The sequence below is a fragment of the Denticeps clupeoides genome, chromosome 11, assembly GCF_900700375.1.
Source record: "Denticeps clupeoides chromosome 11, fDenClu1.1, whole genome shotgun sequence".
Taxonomy (NCBI): Eukaryota; Metazoa; Chordata; class Actinopteri; order Clupeiformes; family Denticipitidae; genus Denticeps; species Denticeps clupeoides.
This window is the reverse complement of record NC_041717.1, coordinates 9253624-9270195: the sequence shown is the minus strand read 5'-3', so window position 1 is coordinate 9270195 and position 16572 is coordinate 9253624. Positions and strand designations below refer to the sequence as shown.

The 16572-nt window shown below is 45.4% G+C and overlaps 1 protein-coding gene across 4 annotated transcripts; it reads left to right on the top strand.

The window, feature by feature from the left end:
- The first annotated feature begins 153 nt into the window (after nucleotides 1-153).
- cfap77 (cilia and flagella associated protein 77) lies at nucleotides 154-16516 on the top strand. 4 transcript variants are annotated; one of them, XM_028996996.1, is made up of 8 exons: nucleotides 489-524; nucleotides 978-1061; nucleotides 2254-2306; nucleotides 8005-8104; nucleotides 9604-9847; nucleotides 13110-13215; nucleotides 13335-13436; nucleotides 16321-16516. In XM_028996996.1, the coding sequence occupies exons 2-8, from the start codon at nucleotides 1013-1015 to the stop codon at nucleotides 16441-16443; spliced, it is 777 nt and encodes a 258-aa protein (XP_028852829.1). In that variant the 5' UTR covers nucleotides 489-524; nucleotides 978-1012; the 3' UTR covers nucleotides 16444-16516. The 4 variants fall into 4 exon arrangements, with proteins under 4 accessions (XP_028852831.1, XP_028852829.1, XP_028852830.1 ...); XM_028996998.1 differs by lacking the exons at nucleotides 978-1061; nucleotides 2254-2306 and adding an exon at nucleotides 154-312 and having other exon boundaries at nucleotides 422-524; XM_028996997.1 differs by lacking the exon at nucleotides 489-524 and having other exon boundaries at nucleotides 780-1061.
- Nucleotides 16517-16572: the final 56 nt, after the last annotated feature.

The window sequence follows — 16572 nt, the reverse complement described above, 5'->3', positions numbered from 1 at the left end:
TGTGTGTGTATTTATCTATCTAAATTTTAAGCGGACAGCGGTCGAGTTAAACCGGCGTCCCTGGGTCAGTTCCTCTGTTGAGTACTTAGTGGTAAGTAAAGGAGTTAAAATGGGAGAGCTGATCTGAGAACAGCCGACAACAGAGTGTTTTGCGTGCGTCGCCTATAGCAACAACGTGGCGCAGTAAATAGGGGTCGCATTTGCTTCTAATCGATAGTTTAACAGTCTTCTTCTTTGAGTATTGGACATTGCAGTTATTGTAATAATTTTTGGCGTTCTGACGACACCACCGCACGTTAAACATTGGAAAACGTGAGTTACCTCGGCCTATTACTTCAATGTTAGCTAGTCTGATGGAAAGGAAGATAAGTTGTGTACATTGGACATTATTATACTGCTGTTTTCTTTTGGTTTGGCACAGAAAGGATCCTTCGGAACATTTAATTCTGGAAGAGGTTCATATGGACTCTGTTCATGTCGGGATGATGAGAGACTCGATGCAGGTTAACCCTCTCATAATCAGGGTAAGCCTGGGGTTTCCTACTTCCAAACAGATCTAAATCTAAACAGATTTGCGTATAATAATACATTTTGGAGTCTTAGGACTATGACTGTAGATCGATCATAAAAAAATAACGTAATTGTCTGCATCCTTAATTGACTGATACTTCCCAGGCCAGGTGTTGCAATTTTTATTATGTCACTGACATAAGTTTATCAAATGCTGATTCGATTCTGATTCTTGCTCATTGGTAAGTTAAAAAAAAAAAAAAAAAGCCCAGCGGTGAGACTGTAGTGACTAATGCGGCGCCTTCAGCTGCCACCAGAGGGCGCTGCAGTCGTGCGTCCCCGTTAGAACTGTGTGCTGCCTGCTGTTCAGGGATTATGGAACAAGGTTGTCGCATGTGCTGGTGTATTAATAATATCACTAATCTCTGTTTATCTTTTTATGTTTCTCTGTTCAATTTTCTTTTAAGCTATAGGATATACGGGTAAAGGTTTCACTGTCAAAATGATCTGTGCCAATTACAGTGCCAATAGGATTCATGAAGGTATTTCAGGTAGTGTATCACACAAAAACTTTCTTGTTTGTTTGCTGGGTGTCACTTTAATTTGAAAGCTAGACGGCGGGCTCGGTTTTAGATCTGAAGAAACCTTTGAGCCGTGTCATGTCAGCGAGAAGCCCGCAACGTGTCTACATATCGTTAGCATTTAGATAGGTGCGAGCATATCGGCCGGGGGTTTATCCTCTGTTCAAGTCATCCGGAGTGAAAGGGATTAGGCCGGAACATTGAGGGCGAGGCAGAAAAAGGCCTAGAAAAGGGGCGAGGATGAGAGCGGCGGTGCTGATCTGTCGGACTCATTAAGAGGAGCATTGTCCGAGCTGATCTGTGATTGAGGATAATCGCATTTATCCCTCCCCTATTCCCCTTTCTGCTCTGCCCATTCTCTGTCTCCATCACTCTCTCTCTCCATCTGTAGTCATCTCTCCTCCTGCTCCCTAAGACGGTTGAGTCCGTCCTTGCCCTCCTCCTAATTCCGCCTCATTTCAACTTCATCAACTCTTCCAGCCGGCCAGAAGATGAAACGGGGGACCTATGCCCGTTCTTATATATACATACATACAAAAAAAAGGAAATAAATAATGCCCTTACGTGGTTTCTGCTTTCATACATACATCAGCATTTGGCCCATCCCCTCCGGAATAAGAAAAGAGAGGTTGCTCTCGCACGGTCTTCCCTCATCCCCGCTCTCCAGGGTTTTCTGTATGCCCCGTTGGCTGGTGCAGAAAATGGGATTACTGTATTTAAATGACTATGATAATGAAGAGCGTGTAAGCCTCCATGGTGGTGTAAGACAGAGGAGTCCTCGCACCTCTTTTTTTTTCTTTCTTTTTTTATTGCTGGCAGTTTCGGTTAGGTGCGTGCTGCTCTGGAACAATGGCTGCGTCATCTGTCGGCTTTATTCTCATCGCCTTCCTTGTCCCCCGCCGAATGTTCTGTATGGGTAAACTAAAATACAGTACTGGTCTAAATAATTAACAGGTTATAAGTGTCTCAATATATGTCTCAAAAAAGTGGTTCTTTCATAAACACAACACCAGTAGTTGGTTCCAAATATAATATTTGTATAAAAATGTATTCCTTTGCTGTATTTGCCTAATACAGTATTTAATACAATAGAAAAAGTCAGATTTTTACATACTTTTATATTTTCATTAGAAAGTCTGTTTTGACCTGATTTTTTTTGTAGGATTTCTGCAAAAGAAACAGGCCAGACAGCAGAACAGCGACTTCCCTTTGTTGGTGGGTAAAACTTCAGGGTACAGTTCATCATCTGGGAGCCTTGTTTTTCCTCCCTCTCTCGACTGATGTATGGAGGGGGCCCAGTGAAGGAGGGGGCGCACATCCCCGGTAATGTATTCCAGTGATAATGGGCTCCGGCGTGGGGAGAAGATGGATTGGAGTCCGCGGGCAGAACTTCGGTGGGGATGTATGGCCTTTTTTCGCCCGGTATCTGTGGATAAATTCCATTTGTGCTGCGAAAACAAACGACCGATGCTGTGATTTTTGCCTGATGAGAGCTGCGTCTGTATTGCGGAGATGAAGCGGTCTGGCTGAAACTGTACATAATGTACATCATCGCCAGCTATGGTCATTTTTAGCAGACGTGCGATTGTTTTTGATCCCTTGTAGAGAAATCTGTGACATCCTGTTAGTTCCATTGTTGTATAAAAAACTGAAATTGAAATAATTGAATCACACATGTTCATATGACTAAACCACTTTCCTGCTGTAGCTTGAATATCGTAATCCACTCTCTTCTGTACATTATCTGCATGTAGGCACTTTCCATCCTCTTTGCTTCTAATCTGCTTTCTTCTCCATCCCACCCAGCTCCTCTGTCGCCCTCTACTCCCCTGTCTTCTTTACTCTTCTGCTCCCCTCCCCTCTCTCGTCCTAAACTCTGCTAATTCCCTTTTGATGAAGCATGCCAAATAAATCCCATTTTCAGGCCTTTATTCCCTTCTGGCCTCTAAATGAGAGATCAGGGGAGCAGATTTGGGGCTTCTGTTGTTGTACATCCCCACAATGGGCCCTGCTGTGGCCTGGGCTGGCAGTGCTTCTTCCTCAGCCCTCCATTCTGGCTCATTAGCATCAGCCTCGCCCGCTACGAGCCCAGTGACCAGCTCAGGCCTTTCACATGCTAACCGCAAAAAAAGACATAAAAGATGCATGTATCAGCACACGTATACGCTACATTTTAGCCAGCATCCATACTCGTGGTCCACATGGTCCAAGCCTGCCAGCATATCAGCGAATATTAAATATATAGGAATAGGAATATTCATTTTATGCCATCCCCAGCCAATCGTATTTCGAGTTTTGCCCAGGTAGCAGTGCAATAAACGCACATATATTTGGTAATCTGGACGGACCAATTGGCATCGTCTCCAGCCCCTCACTCTGACAGTAACAAGGTCCTTTATCTTCCCCCCCAGTCAGCGCGGCGACGCACAGTCTCATTATTAATGAGATCCAGCTGGGGCCAGTCCAGGTACAGGTCCAGACCGACAGAGACTCATATATAATCATAAAACGGCCCGATAATAAATAACCCCATGTAAATGAGGTGGGGAGAGGTGACCATTGCTCTTATGTAGTCGATCAAAGCAGCAGCAGTTTAGGGGCAGACATCAGCTGCATGTCAACATGCATGTAAAATATAATGAGCAGGGGCCCAGCATATCAATTATATTGACTAAGTAATTAGAATTTTATTTTTAATGCAGGTTTTGGTTTAGTATGACTTAATTCTTGTAAAAATGCTTAAGCTTTTATTATGAAACAGGTAAGGAAAGGATCATAGCGAACTTAATATTACATTGTTAATTTCATACATTTCACAAATGTTAATGTAAATGCCGGGTCAGCCATATCAGTTGATAAAAGTAAAATAATGGTAAATAAACTAAAGATGTCTACTAATACACTCTTCTGACTTTAGTAGTACCATGCATTAAAGCTTTTATATGCATTATCAGTATAATCTGGCATCAAACTAGCACTATTTGAATGAGTTTTAAAGATGATGTATCCCTCACCATTTCACTGACAGCCAAGACATGACATGGGTATCGTGGTCATGCATGGTAATGCACCTCTACAATTAAGTGACATTATGGTGGCTTTTTTTGTATGTGTACGTACACGTATAACATATATAACATTTATGTCTTTATTTTCCATAGAAGATCCCAGCACCCTTTAGCTTGTATGATCTATTTTTATTATTATTATTAATATTATCTCCCAACAGACTGACTGTCTAGTATCTGCGCTCATTGTACTTCATTCACAAAAAGACTGGCTATGTAAACAGACAGGAAAGCCCTCGCACCGTACGATGTTTCCTGCCGACAGGAGAGGAAGGGGCTCGAGCCGCTCATCTGTAGTGCGTGAGAGTTGCTGAGGCTTACCCAGACACATGCTCCCAATTAGCTGGCCTTCTTTATGTAAATGCTTCATAAATTATCCCCAATGCTTCAGGATTAGGCGCTCATAAAGAGAGTTAGCATCTCAATAAACAGCCAGGTTGTGCAGGGCGAGCATATTAAAGAGTCAGGGAGGGGGGGTCCAGGGGTTTTGGGTCGGTATGTTTTGTACGGTCAGTGTTTATTTGTATAAATGGACCATTGTGTTAAGTTCAGGCCTTAGACTGGAAATTTAAGGCAAATTTGATGTGTTTATATGACTATATCATTTCATTACATATCAATCTAAGGTAAGTAAGGAGTCCAGATTTATGTGGATGACAGAAATTGTGATGTTTTTTGGTAATCTTGTAAAATCTACAGTTACATTTACTCTTTTAGCGCATTTCATGACGTTCGTCAAAATATGTTTAGTGGAAAATGCCTACTCCACTTTTTTCCAAAAATCTGGGCGAATATTTATTTTAATTAAAATAGTACAAAAGGTGTAAATACTTTTTTTTATCCACTAGAACCTAGAATATTGGTTCTTTTGGTCGGTGAGACCCTGGGTAAATTTCATCAGTTAATTTTAGTCCATCTGCGACTTCATAAATCATTGTTGTCGTTGGAGGGATATCAACATTTATTCCCGCAGAACCCACCCGCGCAAAGACACACGCACACACACTCACTTCTGCTTTTGTTTTGGGGGAGAGATTAGTTTTAAGCCCCACATTTCTGAAATGCTGGTGTGCCTGCTGTCCTCTTATCAGGCACCAGATGGCGCTGAGTTAGCTGAGCCAGGGCATAATTAAAGGAGACAGATCGGGCCGCATTACTTCCCATTATCTTCTAATTACTGCGGTTATCCTTGAATTTGTGTAAAATGATGCATGGTTAGGCTCCCTGTCTGTACTGTGTAGAGTAGGAGTCTTGGCTCAAAGTTTACACTGCGAGGAGGGATTAGTGCACAACTCTTCAGGGACGGGGGAATTTAGTGCTTGGAGTAATTGAAGCCTGGCTCCTTCTTTTTGGCTTCCAGTGTCAAAAATCATCAGTTCTTGGTGATTTGCTACAGACAGTGCTTTATTATATATATGTGTGTATGTGTGTGTGTGTGTGTGTGTGTGTGAGTGTGTTTAGGTGTCAAACCTGTCCACTTTGTCCGGGAAACATGGTCCAGAGATCTTCATGGGCCCTAGTCGCAGGGTGGGCGGGCGGGCGGGCGGCTGAACAGACGGAAACCTCAGGCTATGGAGATTGGGGATTACATGAGTAAAATGAAGAAAAATCTATACAGGAAAGAGTGGTGAAGCAGAGATAATGTACATTCAGCGGCAGAGACCCGCATGTAAAACATGGAGTGCGGCCCAGGGCTCTGACTGTTCATATGAAGTTCAGCAACCCCCCCCAGTTATGTACATTTAAACTGCAATGGTTTGCACTGGCGTTCACAATAATAAAGCGAATTGAATAATTAGATGTTACCCAAAAGTCGTTATCCCTGTGAAAATGGGGTGGAAGGGTGGTGGGGTGCAACTAAACGTATGCGAGTGGGAGAGGGGCGGAGCAGGGGGATGAGACGGGACAGGGGAGTGCAGAGATGAACTCCAGGGTCAGCGCTAAGCTAATCTCGGCTGCTCAGCGAAATCCCAAAAGTACACACGACCGGGGACGGGACAAAAAAACGGCAAGGAATGAAAGTGAGGGGAGAGAAAAGAGGGGACGGGCAAGAAGATCACGGTGCACAGAATGATTAGGTCCCTCCATTCTCTGGCCCTTTCTGGCTGTGTGAATAATATGCTCCTGCCGACCCATCTTGGGAGACTCCTTTCTTCTCATGGGTCTCCCCTTTTTAAGGAGCTCCATGCCTGGTTAATCAAAACACAATAAAGGGACAGATCACCAGTAAATGAGAATATAAAGGGACCTTTAGCTTAACATAATCTCCTTCTGATTGGCCTTTTTTTTTTTTGTACCCCCTCCTGCCCATTCAGCTCCTTATTGCGACCCCCCCCAACAACACAAAAACATTTGGCGGAGTTGGCTTAGCTGTTTTTCGCTTGCGGTCAACACGTTTCTTCAGGCATCTCTAAATGATTCTCCTGCGAACCCCTCTGCAGATTAAAATAGTTCAGGGGATTAGGCCGAGAAGCGCAGTGGCACAAAACCAGGGGATTGTCCCCTTCGCAGCAGTTTGGAGGTGTTTAACCGAGATCTGGAAAAGTCTCGGCCAATGCCCATCTCCACGGTTTGACGGAAGGTGCCTGATGTTGGGAAGTTCTTCAGAAGTTCTGATGTCAGAAAAGCTTCATCTTGAAAAAAAAAGCAAAAAAACGACAAGAGTGTCGAAGGTTCGAAATCACACGCTTTAAAAAAAAAAAAAAAAAAAATCCTTGAGGCGTCGGCTGGCACCCGTCTCCAGGGCGGGCAGGAAAGTCTTCAGCCTGACAGGTGATTGTCTTACGGCGCCTCATCTTCCCCCAAATCATGCGAGACAGGATGAAGAGAGCCACTGGCATGTGCCACACGCTATGAGTGACACGCAAGCACAACACCTCCATGTTCCATCAGCACACAAAGAGCCTCCAGATCAAAGGTAGCGGCTCTGTGTTCAGGTGGGGGAGAAGAAGAGAAAAAGGGAAGAAAAGGAGTAGAAGCGTGTTCCTGATTGCGCTCACTGTTTTTCGCTTGTCACCTTTTCGAAGGGGTTTGATTGTATTTGTTTTTTCGGGGTTTTTTTTTTTTTTTCCCGGTGATTTGTTCTTTTAAAACACATACCTGAGTTTAGTAACTCTTCTTCCGGCACTTTTCCCCCGGAGATAGTCTCTGAACCCAGAGAAGACGTGGAGGAGAGGTGCCCACCTCCTCGCTCGCTTTAATTCAGCCCTTCTGCTGTCAATCACGGCGCGGCTGCGACTCCCGAGACGGAAATGTGAGCGAGCGCCAGGCAGCTGGACTGCGCCCTGCTACGCCTGCCAGAGTGGGGCGGATGAAAGGCTCGCTGTGCCAATTCACTTTATCGAGAAGTTCAAATGGAGATGATTCTAACATGCGGTGACAATCAGCTCATAACAGCCATTTGGGCATTCGCTTTGAATATTTTATGGTAATCGTATCTTTTTAAGATTATTTGGAATAATTAGTATTAATAGACACAGTAAGTGGGCTTCTTTTATGTGCCTTGAAACTTGGGCGTGGGGCTCGCAAAGTAGCTGCCAATCAGAAGCAGAAGGCAGATGGATGCTCGGCTGTTTTGTCAAATCGGATGTTTCAATAGGCATTTGTTGCTTCCAGAGCTTCCTCTTGACCCAGTCAAGAACGAGGCAGCCATAACACGGCGACGGAGGGTTCGCCGGTGTGTACATTGTAAATGAACCCTGATGAACACTTCTGGCGAGGTATTTCCATTATCCCGCCCGGGGGGACGAGTTCTATAAATAGAATACGCGGCGCCGCTTCAACTGTGGAATATAAAGCGTGTGTTTGTTTAGAGCCCCCTTTTCTCTTCGTTTCTCTTTCCACAGCCCACTCTAGGGAAGGCCAAGCCAAAAGGAATGTCCTGTCCAGGGCCGGATTTTGTCTATGGAATTGTAACCAATATTCAGGACGGAGGCGTCGCTGAAGGTAAGAGTAGAGGACGTCACACGTGGGTCTTTGCCACAGCCTGGTGGTTGTAGTAAAAACTGAAATGCACACAGAAAGGGAACTGCAACAGGACCATAATTGATCATTATCGATTATTTTAAATTCCTCAGTTAATGAAGTGGGCAAAAAATAAATGAGACCTATCCACTTTCACTCCAATTCAAAAAATACATTTTAAATCTTACATTATTTATGTATCAATATAGCTTATAGGTATTTTGTGTTTTGCTGCTCGTATATGAATAACGCATCTATTCAGCAGTTCAGTACCTGAAACAAAAAATGGCCAGAAATGATCAAAATAAAACTGATCTGATGATTCTTGGCATTGTTGATAATATTTATGAAAGTGAAAAAGTGGAAAAGAACATTTTATAAAACATTTATAGAGGATTGGAACACAATGATGTGACGTCCCAATGGTAAAGTTTCTCAGAAATCTGAAGTTGTGCTCGAGCTGCTTATTTATGAAATCAATTCTCTCTATGCAAACCGCCCCATCCCTCCCGCTCTCTCTCTCTCTCTCACACACACACACCTCTCTTCATCAGCCATGATGTCACATTGCATTTCCTTGATTCGCAGTCCCCCCAGGCAGCTGCCCCTCACTGTCAGCACGCCCGTTTTCAGAAGCTAAACTGTGCTTGGCTTTTTCCGAGCCGCATCCGTGGGCTCCTCTTTCTCCCCGGTTTAATTATGCACTCTCCCGGCCGACAGGCTTGGCAAATGTCAAGCCTTCCCACAAACCCCGCGTGCGCTCCGGCGCCGATGCCACCGGTGTGCCCGGTGGGAGCATCTGCCGAGGAGGACGGACTGTCAATCGCGAGTCGCTTGTTTTAATCGCGTGGCCGCTCTCTCTCAAGTTAAACCCCCTCAGATCTGTCACAGCTTTACAAGATGGGCGAAAAGAAAAGCAAGTGACAAGCCGGTGTCATCTAAAAATGTGTGAGGGAGGGAGAAAAATGGAATTCTGTTACTGCCACAAGAATAACAAAAGATTTCTGTCGCAATCGGGGTAACAAGACCGTGCCTGTCTCTTCTCAAAGGCATGCAAATTACAGGTAACAGATCGCACCATATAGATCCATGTAGATACCGTTACATCTAACACGTTTAGTTCGGCTTTTTTGTATTGAAAAAGTCATTTTCACAAATGACTTTTTAGAGCTTTGCACTTGAAATTGCCAATGGTGTCACAGGCAAAGAGAAATCTCCTTGAGAGGAGCTCGGATTTCTAGGATTTTGAAACATGGCAGGGCTTTTCACAAAGGGAAGGTTTTATTAATTAGTAGCTTTATTCATTCTTGGAGGTGTTAGATACCAGATTTGCTATAGTCAGGTCCAACACCAAGCAGAGCTTCATAAACTGGGATGAATCTCACATTTTCATTTGAAATGTATATGAAAGTAGAACCAACTTACAGTATATTTGAATTGAGATGGTATCTTGTCTTGTCTCCTGTGATGTTTTTGGAAAGCTATCTCCAGCTGGCACACTCACTCAGATCAAGGTGGGAGGTACGGAGCTTATCCCCGGACACTGGAGAGGGACTTTGTGGCCCTCAACCGTGAGGGAGTGAAGTCAGGGCTGGTGACGGCTAAAGAACACAGCCAGTACCGCGCCACTCACGACGTCAGGCGACGTGCCCCCGTCAAACAGGGCTCCAGAAGACCCTCACAAGTCCGGGGACCTCCTGACATGACCTTTGGCATGTCTACTCGGTGAGTGGCGATAATCAACAGTTGAGTTGGTCTTAACCTCCACATGGGGCCTTCATAAGAGCTTTATAGGCTTACTTTGCTGCCGGTGGGCTGACTCAGTGTGGGGTTTCTAATGCAAATTTGACACACATTCATCAGGCTGGATTCAGCTCCAAATCGCATGCTCATTCCCATGCATGAATTTCGTCCTGGGCCTGGAATTGGATTTCATGGCAAAAGTCACACTGACCATGTGACTCAGGCATTTCATCCTGTTCACACACTCATACGCCACCTTTTTGTACACTGAGAAGGTGAAGGCCCATCAGGTTGTCCTGTTAGAATCTGGGTCCAAAGGTGGCACCTGCCACATGATCGATGTGAGTAAAAATCCCTGTTTTATTAATAATAAAAAAAATATATTATTATTAATCCCTATATTATTTTCTATAAATCAAAAACATGTCTATCTAAAGCAGTCAGTCATGTGAGTTTATCTTAACCATGAAGAAAATCCCAACCCTCGACTGGACTAAATGAACAATGAATGAACAAATGCATTTAAAAAATGGAGTTCGGTGCTGTGCTGAGCTGCTGATATGAAGTGCAGCACCAGGCTCATCACTCACTTAATTCAGCTCAAACCCGTTGTTACGAAATCAGTTTAATTGAGATTGAGAGAGTGGCGAAGATTTGGGACCCCAGAATGCGAACCAGTGCTGGACACTTGCTGTCACCTGCTGTGGTGTGTGGTGGCCGTCACATTGTCATACAGTTGCTGAGGCCTCAGCACTGTGTCACGGCTGTGACTGAACACACGCTCGTCGTTTGCACGCCATGATTTCTTTTGCTCTTCCCACAGGCGGGTTCCTCTGAAGCTCCACACACCCTCACTCGCGGGGAACGAGGCTCTTGAAACCCGTGACGGTGAACACGTTATTTATAGGTGTAAAGAAATGTGGAGCTATTGAAATAATGAAACCACAACCGGCGCTACATGGACAAATGCCATCACTCGTTCTGTTTCTCGCAGCGAGGGCCGTTTTGGGGCACACGAAAGGGAACGAGGCTGTTAAACTGCTCGTTGGCAGGAGGAGCACTCTTAGCGCTAAGCCTAAATAAATGTCAACACTTAGCACAGTAAAACGTCATGCATATTAATTTAATAAGCTTTTTGCTTGCGGGCACGTGTCTGACGGGAAGTTACTGGCAGTGCCGGTTTCAGAGGTATTTTTCTTTGCAGAACGTTCATCTCCATTAGTCCCAGACTCTCTGCATGGTAATAGAGGGAGTCGGCCAGGACCTTCAGGCAGCTTGGAATTCCATGTGTCTTTTTAAAAAAGTTCAACACACCTGTGGCTGAATATTCATTTTACAGCATTTATCAGACGCCCTTATCCAGAGCAACTTACAATCAGTAGTTACAGGGACAGTCCCCGTGAAGCAACTTAGGGTTAAGTGTCTTGCTCAGGGACACAATGGTAGTAAGTGGGATTTGAACCTGGGTCTTCTGGTTCATATGCGATCAGACAGGTTGATGGTGAGTTTGCACCATTTTAGAATTCGCTGACATTTATTTAGCAGAATAGCTTTAAGATCAAACTCTATATAAAGCAAATTTCTTATTTATTTGAATAATTAATAAACTTAGTGTCTAAAAGTTGGTTCCTACAATGCATTTTGGGGGTGGGCGTGGTTTTTGAAAGCATTAAAACCACGCCCTCTCCTTAAACCTTACTATAACTGCATTTACATTACAGAATTGTGTACGACAAAGCAGTATTTTCAGAACATCAATAAAATCAAAATTGCAGGTCCAGTTAGTGGTCGTTGTCTCTCGCAGGAACTCCTCTGTCCTTCAGAACGTCATGTGACCTCTAAATGCAGAGGTTTTTGAACTAGACCTCTTTTATCATCATACCAGCTCATGTGAGCCTAGAAAAGATATTTATATAGTTTTGTCCACACTAATATTGCTAAAGTTGTGTATTTTCTATTCGCATAAGCACATTTGGAGGGTTAACGGAAATAGAAAAATGGATGTCCTGTCTAGCAGCTTTATTGCACAGGTACAGCCATAAATCTTTGAGCCATCAGAGTCAAAGGACAATGATCTACCGGACAAGTCAGCTTCGTTCCTCTTTCTTTCTATGCCAAGAAATGTGTTTGGTCCTAAATCTGACTTGACTGATTAAAAGGGTTCTTATTCAAAGAGCAGGAAGAGGTTATTATAGTTAAATATAGTTGTTTGAACTGTATGCACCTAATGAAGGAGGCGAGACAGGAGGGAATGAGGTGTGAAGCATGTTTACCTGATTTCATGCCACTCGTGGATCGGTAAGACCGCGCTTCTTTCTCTTGTTTCAGAATACCCCCCACCTCCCCGCCCCCCTTCTGCCTCTCCTCAGCACCGGTTTTATTCCGCTCCTGATGCGCCCGGGCTGGGCCGCTCGCGCTGAGTGTTCAGACACGGGGTCAGGAGGAGGGAGGAAGGAAACAGTAACGGATAAGATTATGGCCCCTCGGGGACTTGTTTGGCCCTGCACCCTATCCATCAAATATTTCTTCCCAGTGCCAGGGTCAGCTCTAATGAGGATGTGCAGGGGATCCCACTCTCAGACGCCCCCACATCCCCGTACTTAGGAGACACGGCACGCTCACCCGGGCTCACATGTATAATACAACACAAGCCGGAGCCTCACAGACACACGCCGAGTCACATGCGCACTCCTCTACAATAAAGCGCCGCTCGCGCCGGGATGCTTGTAAAACTTGACAGTGATGATGATGATGATGATGAAGCACACACGAAAGCCGATACGGTGTCCTCCAAAATCACTGATCTGTTCAAATCCGAGCGAAAGTGGCAACCGACGCACGGGCGCTCACACACACAAGCCGGGAGATCTGCCACCGTGGCCCCGGCTCGAGCCCAGGCTTTTTGGACTGGGTGTGTGCCCGGCGCCCCTGTCCAAACTCATTAGGATTCTGCGCTGGTGGAGCACGCAAGCATGTGGCGTTCGCTAATGAAGCAATATATGTCACAGCAGGGGGGGCGATGGGTGGGAGCCCCCAAGTTTCCAGTGACAAGCCAGGCGTTAATTGAGATGTCCCACTCCCCCCGTACTTCTCACATATTGCTCATATTATGGGAAGGAGGGCGGGTGGGATGGGGAGTTGGTCCGTTTGGGACAAAGTCACACAGTTCTGAGGAAAAAACACAAACATCCTTTCAGCGGCAGGCAAATATTGAACTGACCCCTGCTGTCTCCTCTCCCTCCAGTCCGTCTACGCCGATCTCGGAGCTCCTGGAATACAAATATGCACAGCGGTGGCTGGAGGAGCAGCAGGAGAAGGACCGAGTGATGCAGGAGCACCAGCAGAAAAGGGTGATTCTTTAAGCCACGTGGAGGCCGTGTCGAGATGTTTATTAACGGCCACGCTGGTTTGTCTATGTCTTGTTTGTGAGGTCATTTGAGTCGTGCGGTTCTGTTGGGTCTCGTCACAGGATCGCCTGAAACGCATTCAGGAGACTCGGACAACGTTGCTGCGTAAGAGTCGCCCTGTGGTTGAGACCACCACGCTCTGGAAGCTCCCGCGCTTTGAGAAGGTACGCTGGCATTCTCACCACCTCACATTTACACAATCCTGACAGCGGCAAGGTGAAATCTGGACAAATGTTATTATTCACGACATAAAACACATGGGGCTCACACGGACAAATCAGATCCTATCATCTAACCTGAGCAGCGTTGCTTATATTTCCCATGTGATCCAGCTATCTATATATCTATCTGTCTGTCTGTCTCTGTTTATATCTATATATCTATATGTCTGTCTGTCTGTCTCTGTTTATATCTATATTTCTATATGTCTGTCTGTCTGTCTCTGTTTGTATCTATATGTCTATATGTCTGTCTGTCTGTCTCTGTTTATATCTATATTTCTATCTGTCTGTCTGTCTATTTATATCTATATATCTATCTGTCTGTCTGTCTCTGTTTATATCTATATATCTATATGTCTGTCTGTCTGTCTCTGTTTATATCTATATTTCTATATGTCTGTCTGTCTGTCTCTGTTTATATCTATATGTCTATATGTCTGTCTGTCTGTCTCTGTTTATATCTATATTTCTGTCTGTCTGTCTCTGTTTATATCTATATATCTATATGTCTGTCTGTCTGTCTGTCTCTGTTTATATCTATATATCTCTCTGTCTGTCTGTCTCTGTTTATATCTATATATCTATCTGTATATCTTATTCTGTTCTATTTAATCTAGGCTGTCCTGTTTAAAAAATTCAAATCTACAAAAATGTGTTTCAGACGCAGGAAACAGTTACATGGCGTTTAGTGAAGTATGATTGTGATATTTTGTCAAAATATGACTGCAATGTTAAATATTTCTACAACACAGAAGTCAGCGGGGAAATCAAGCCGCACAAATGCCTACGTGTGAGAGCGGAGCACTGAGTTTTGTGTTGGAGTTGTGGGGTTTTCAGGAAGACTTTATTTATTGTGTAGTTGTGTGGGCGGTGAGGCGATGGCAGACACAGGGTAAGAAAAAACGAGGAATGCCTACATCAAAAAATGATGATTTCCCACTTCCCTTACAACACGTACACACACAGAAACACACACACACACATTCACAGCCTCCCTCTCACCTTTCCCGCGGCCCCTCGCTCAATTCATGTGATGACTGGCGCGAGCCTCCAATTAAATCAAAAGTGCTTTATTTTTATTGGTCTTTTTGCGCTGACAAGCTGGCGATCATCCTGCCAGCTCTACCTGTCAGAGCCCCCCCCCCCCCCCCCCGAAAAAGCCCCCGCCATTGACAATGCCCAACGCTTCCAATTATGGGCGAATCAGACTCCCGCTGCGCTAACGATTCTCCATCCTGCCGTCCCCTCTCCCCCTTCCCGCCTCTCTTTCGTCCCCCCCTCTCTCCTCGGCCGCATCTCCTCTGTAAATTACCGACACAAAACGGGGTGGCGCGTGGACGGCGAGGCCTGCCGTCCGAGCCTGTCAGCTTTAATGAGCCGATGAAGGTTTATCTGGCGCGCGCGCGCAGCACTAACTTCTTTCTTGTATGACAGCTGACTGCGCCAGGCGAATGTTAACCTTATAAAAGATTTACCATCCCTCATTATTTTCTGTCAAGTATCATTTCTGATGGCGGCGGGCGAGACATTTGCATCCTTCGACTTCTCCGGGGTGCCACCGCTCCCAGTTTTTTTTTTTTTTTTTTTTCCTTCTTCTTCTTCTCTTTTTCCCCTCCCTCCCTTCCTTGCTTGTCGTTTGTTTGTTTGTCTTGTCATTCGCCCTCACTTCGCCCTCTTCTCACTTTGTCGGGATGCATGTTTTTCCCTCCTTAATTCAAAAAGAGACGGAGGTGCCAGAGTTGTTCCGGTGCCAACATGATTTCCTACAAAACAACCCCCCCCTCGCCCCAAAACAGGAAAAAAAAACGAACAAAACGAGAAAATAAATAAAAAAAAGAGATGACAGCGGTGAAAATTGCATCTTGCCTCCTTCCCATCACGATGATTTGATAAGGGAGCCACTTAAACCGTTTGATGCTCCTCGCGAGCGGTTTTAACGTGTTAAACATCAGCCACGGCAGCATTTTAAACACATCCAAAAAAAAGCAATAAGACCATCGTCTGACATTTCTTCAAGTGGGATTTCAAGTTGTGAATTTATGTAACACCCCCCCCCTCCCCCAATAAATAAATAAGTAAATAAACTAAAAACAATAGAAATACCACAATCACGTCAACGCATTTTGATTTACTCAGCAGAGGTTGTGATTGTGGGAAACATGAGTGAAATCTGTACAAAGTATTAGTGTTTCCAGCCCACTCCTGCAGTGCACACACACACACACACACACACACACACAAAGTGCACACTAAGTTGTAGTGTAGAGCCAAGCCATCAGTGGCAATCAGTAGCGTCCCTTTGCTCCACTTTATTGGGTTACTTTTGGCTTACGCAGGAATATGCTGCTTTTTGGGTTATGTTTTGTGTGTGTGTGTGTGTGTGTGTGTGTGTGTGAGTATGTGTCAGACAGTAGGGTATGCAGACGTCCCCAAACCTGTCCAATGCCGAGCGTGTTCACCCACACACACTGTTGTCTCCTCAGCTCGGCCCTATTTATCAGCCCTCACCTGTCGTCTCCTCTGACTGGCTCAGCCCGCTCACCTCTAACAGCCCCACGCTGTCAGGCACGAGGGCGGAAGCTCAGGCCCGGGGTCCGTTTCCACGGAACCCGTCAGTGTCATTACTGCCACGGCAGGGCTGAGCGCGGAGTCGGCGGCGGCTGACAGCAGGCGGAGGGGGACGAGGGGAAACGAAAACAGCATAACACTCGACTGAACCCGAATCCGCGTCTGGCCCGTGGGCCTCCGGGCTGACGGGGATAATTAGCTCAGCCCACCACCAACTCCTCTTCTTCTTCTCCTCCCTCCCCTCACCTCCCCTCCGCAGGTCGGCCCGGCTCTGGACACCTTCCGTGATCCGGCTGCTCGGGAGAAGGCGAGGAGCGCGCACTTCTCCGACGGCGTGGCGCGCCGGGGACGTCTGGGCCATGGCACCTACGCCGTGGACTGAGGCGGCGCCGGGAACACAAACAGCCTGTCTGACAAAGACAATCAAATAAATCCATATCCTCATACACACCTCATGTCTGAGTAGCTGCATTTTATTCCCTGTGTGTGTGTGTGTGTGTGTGTGTGTACA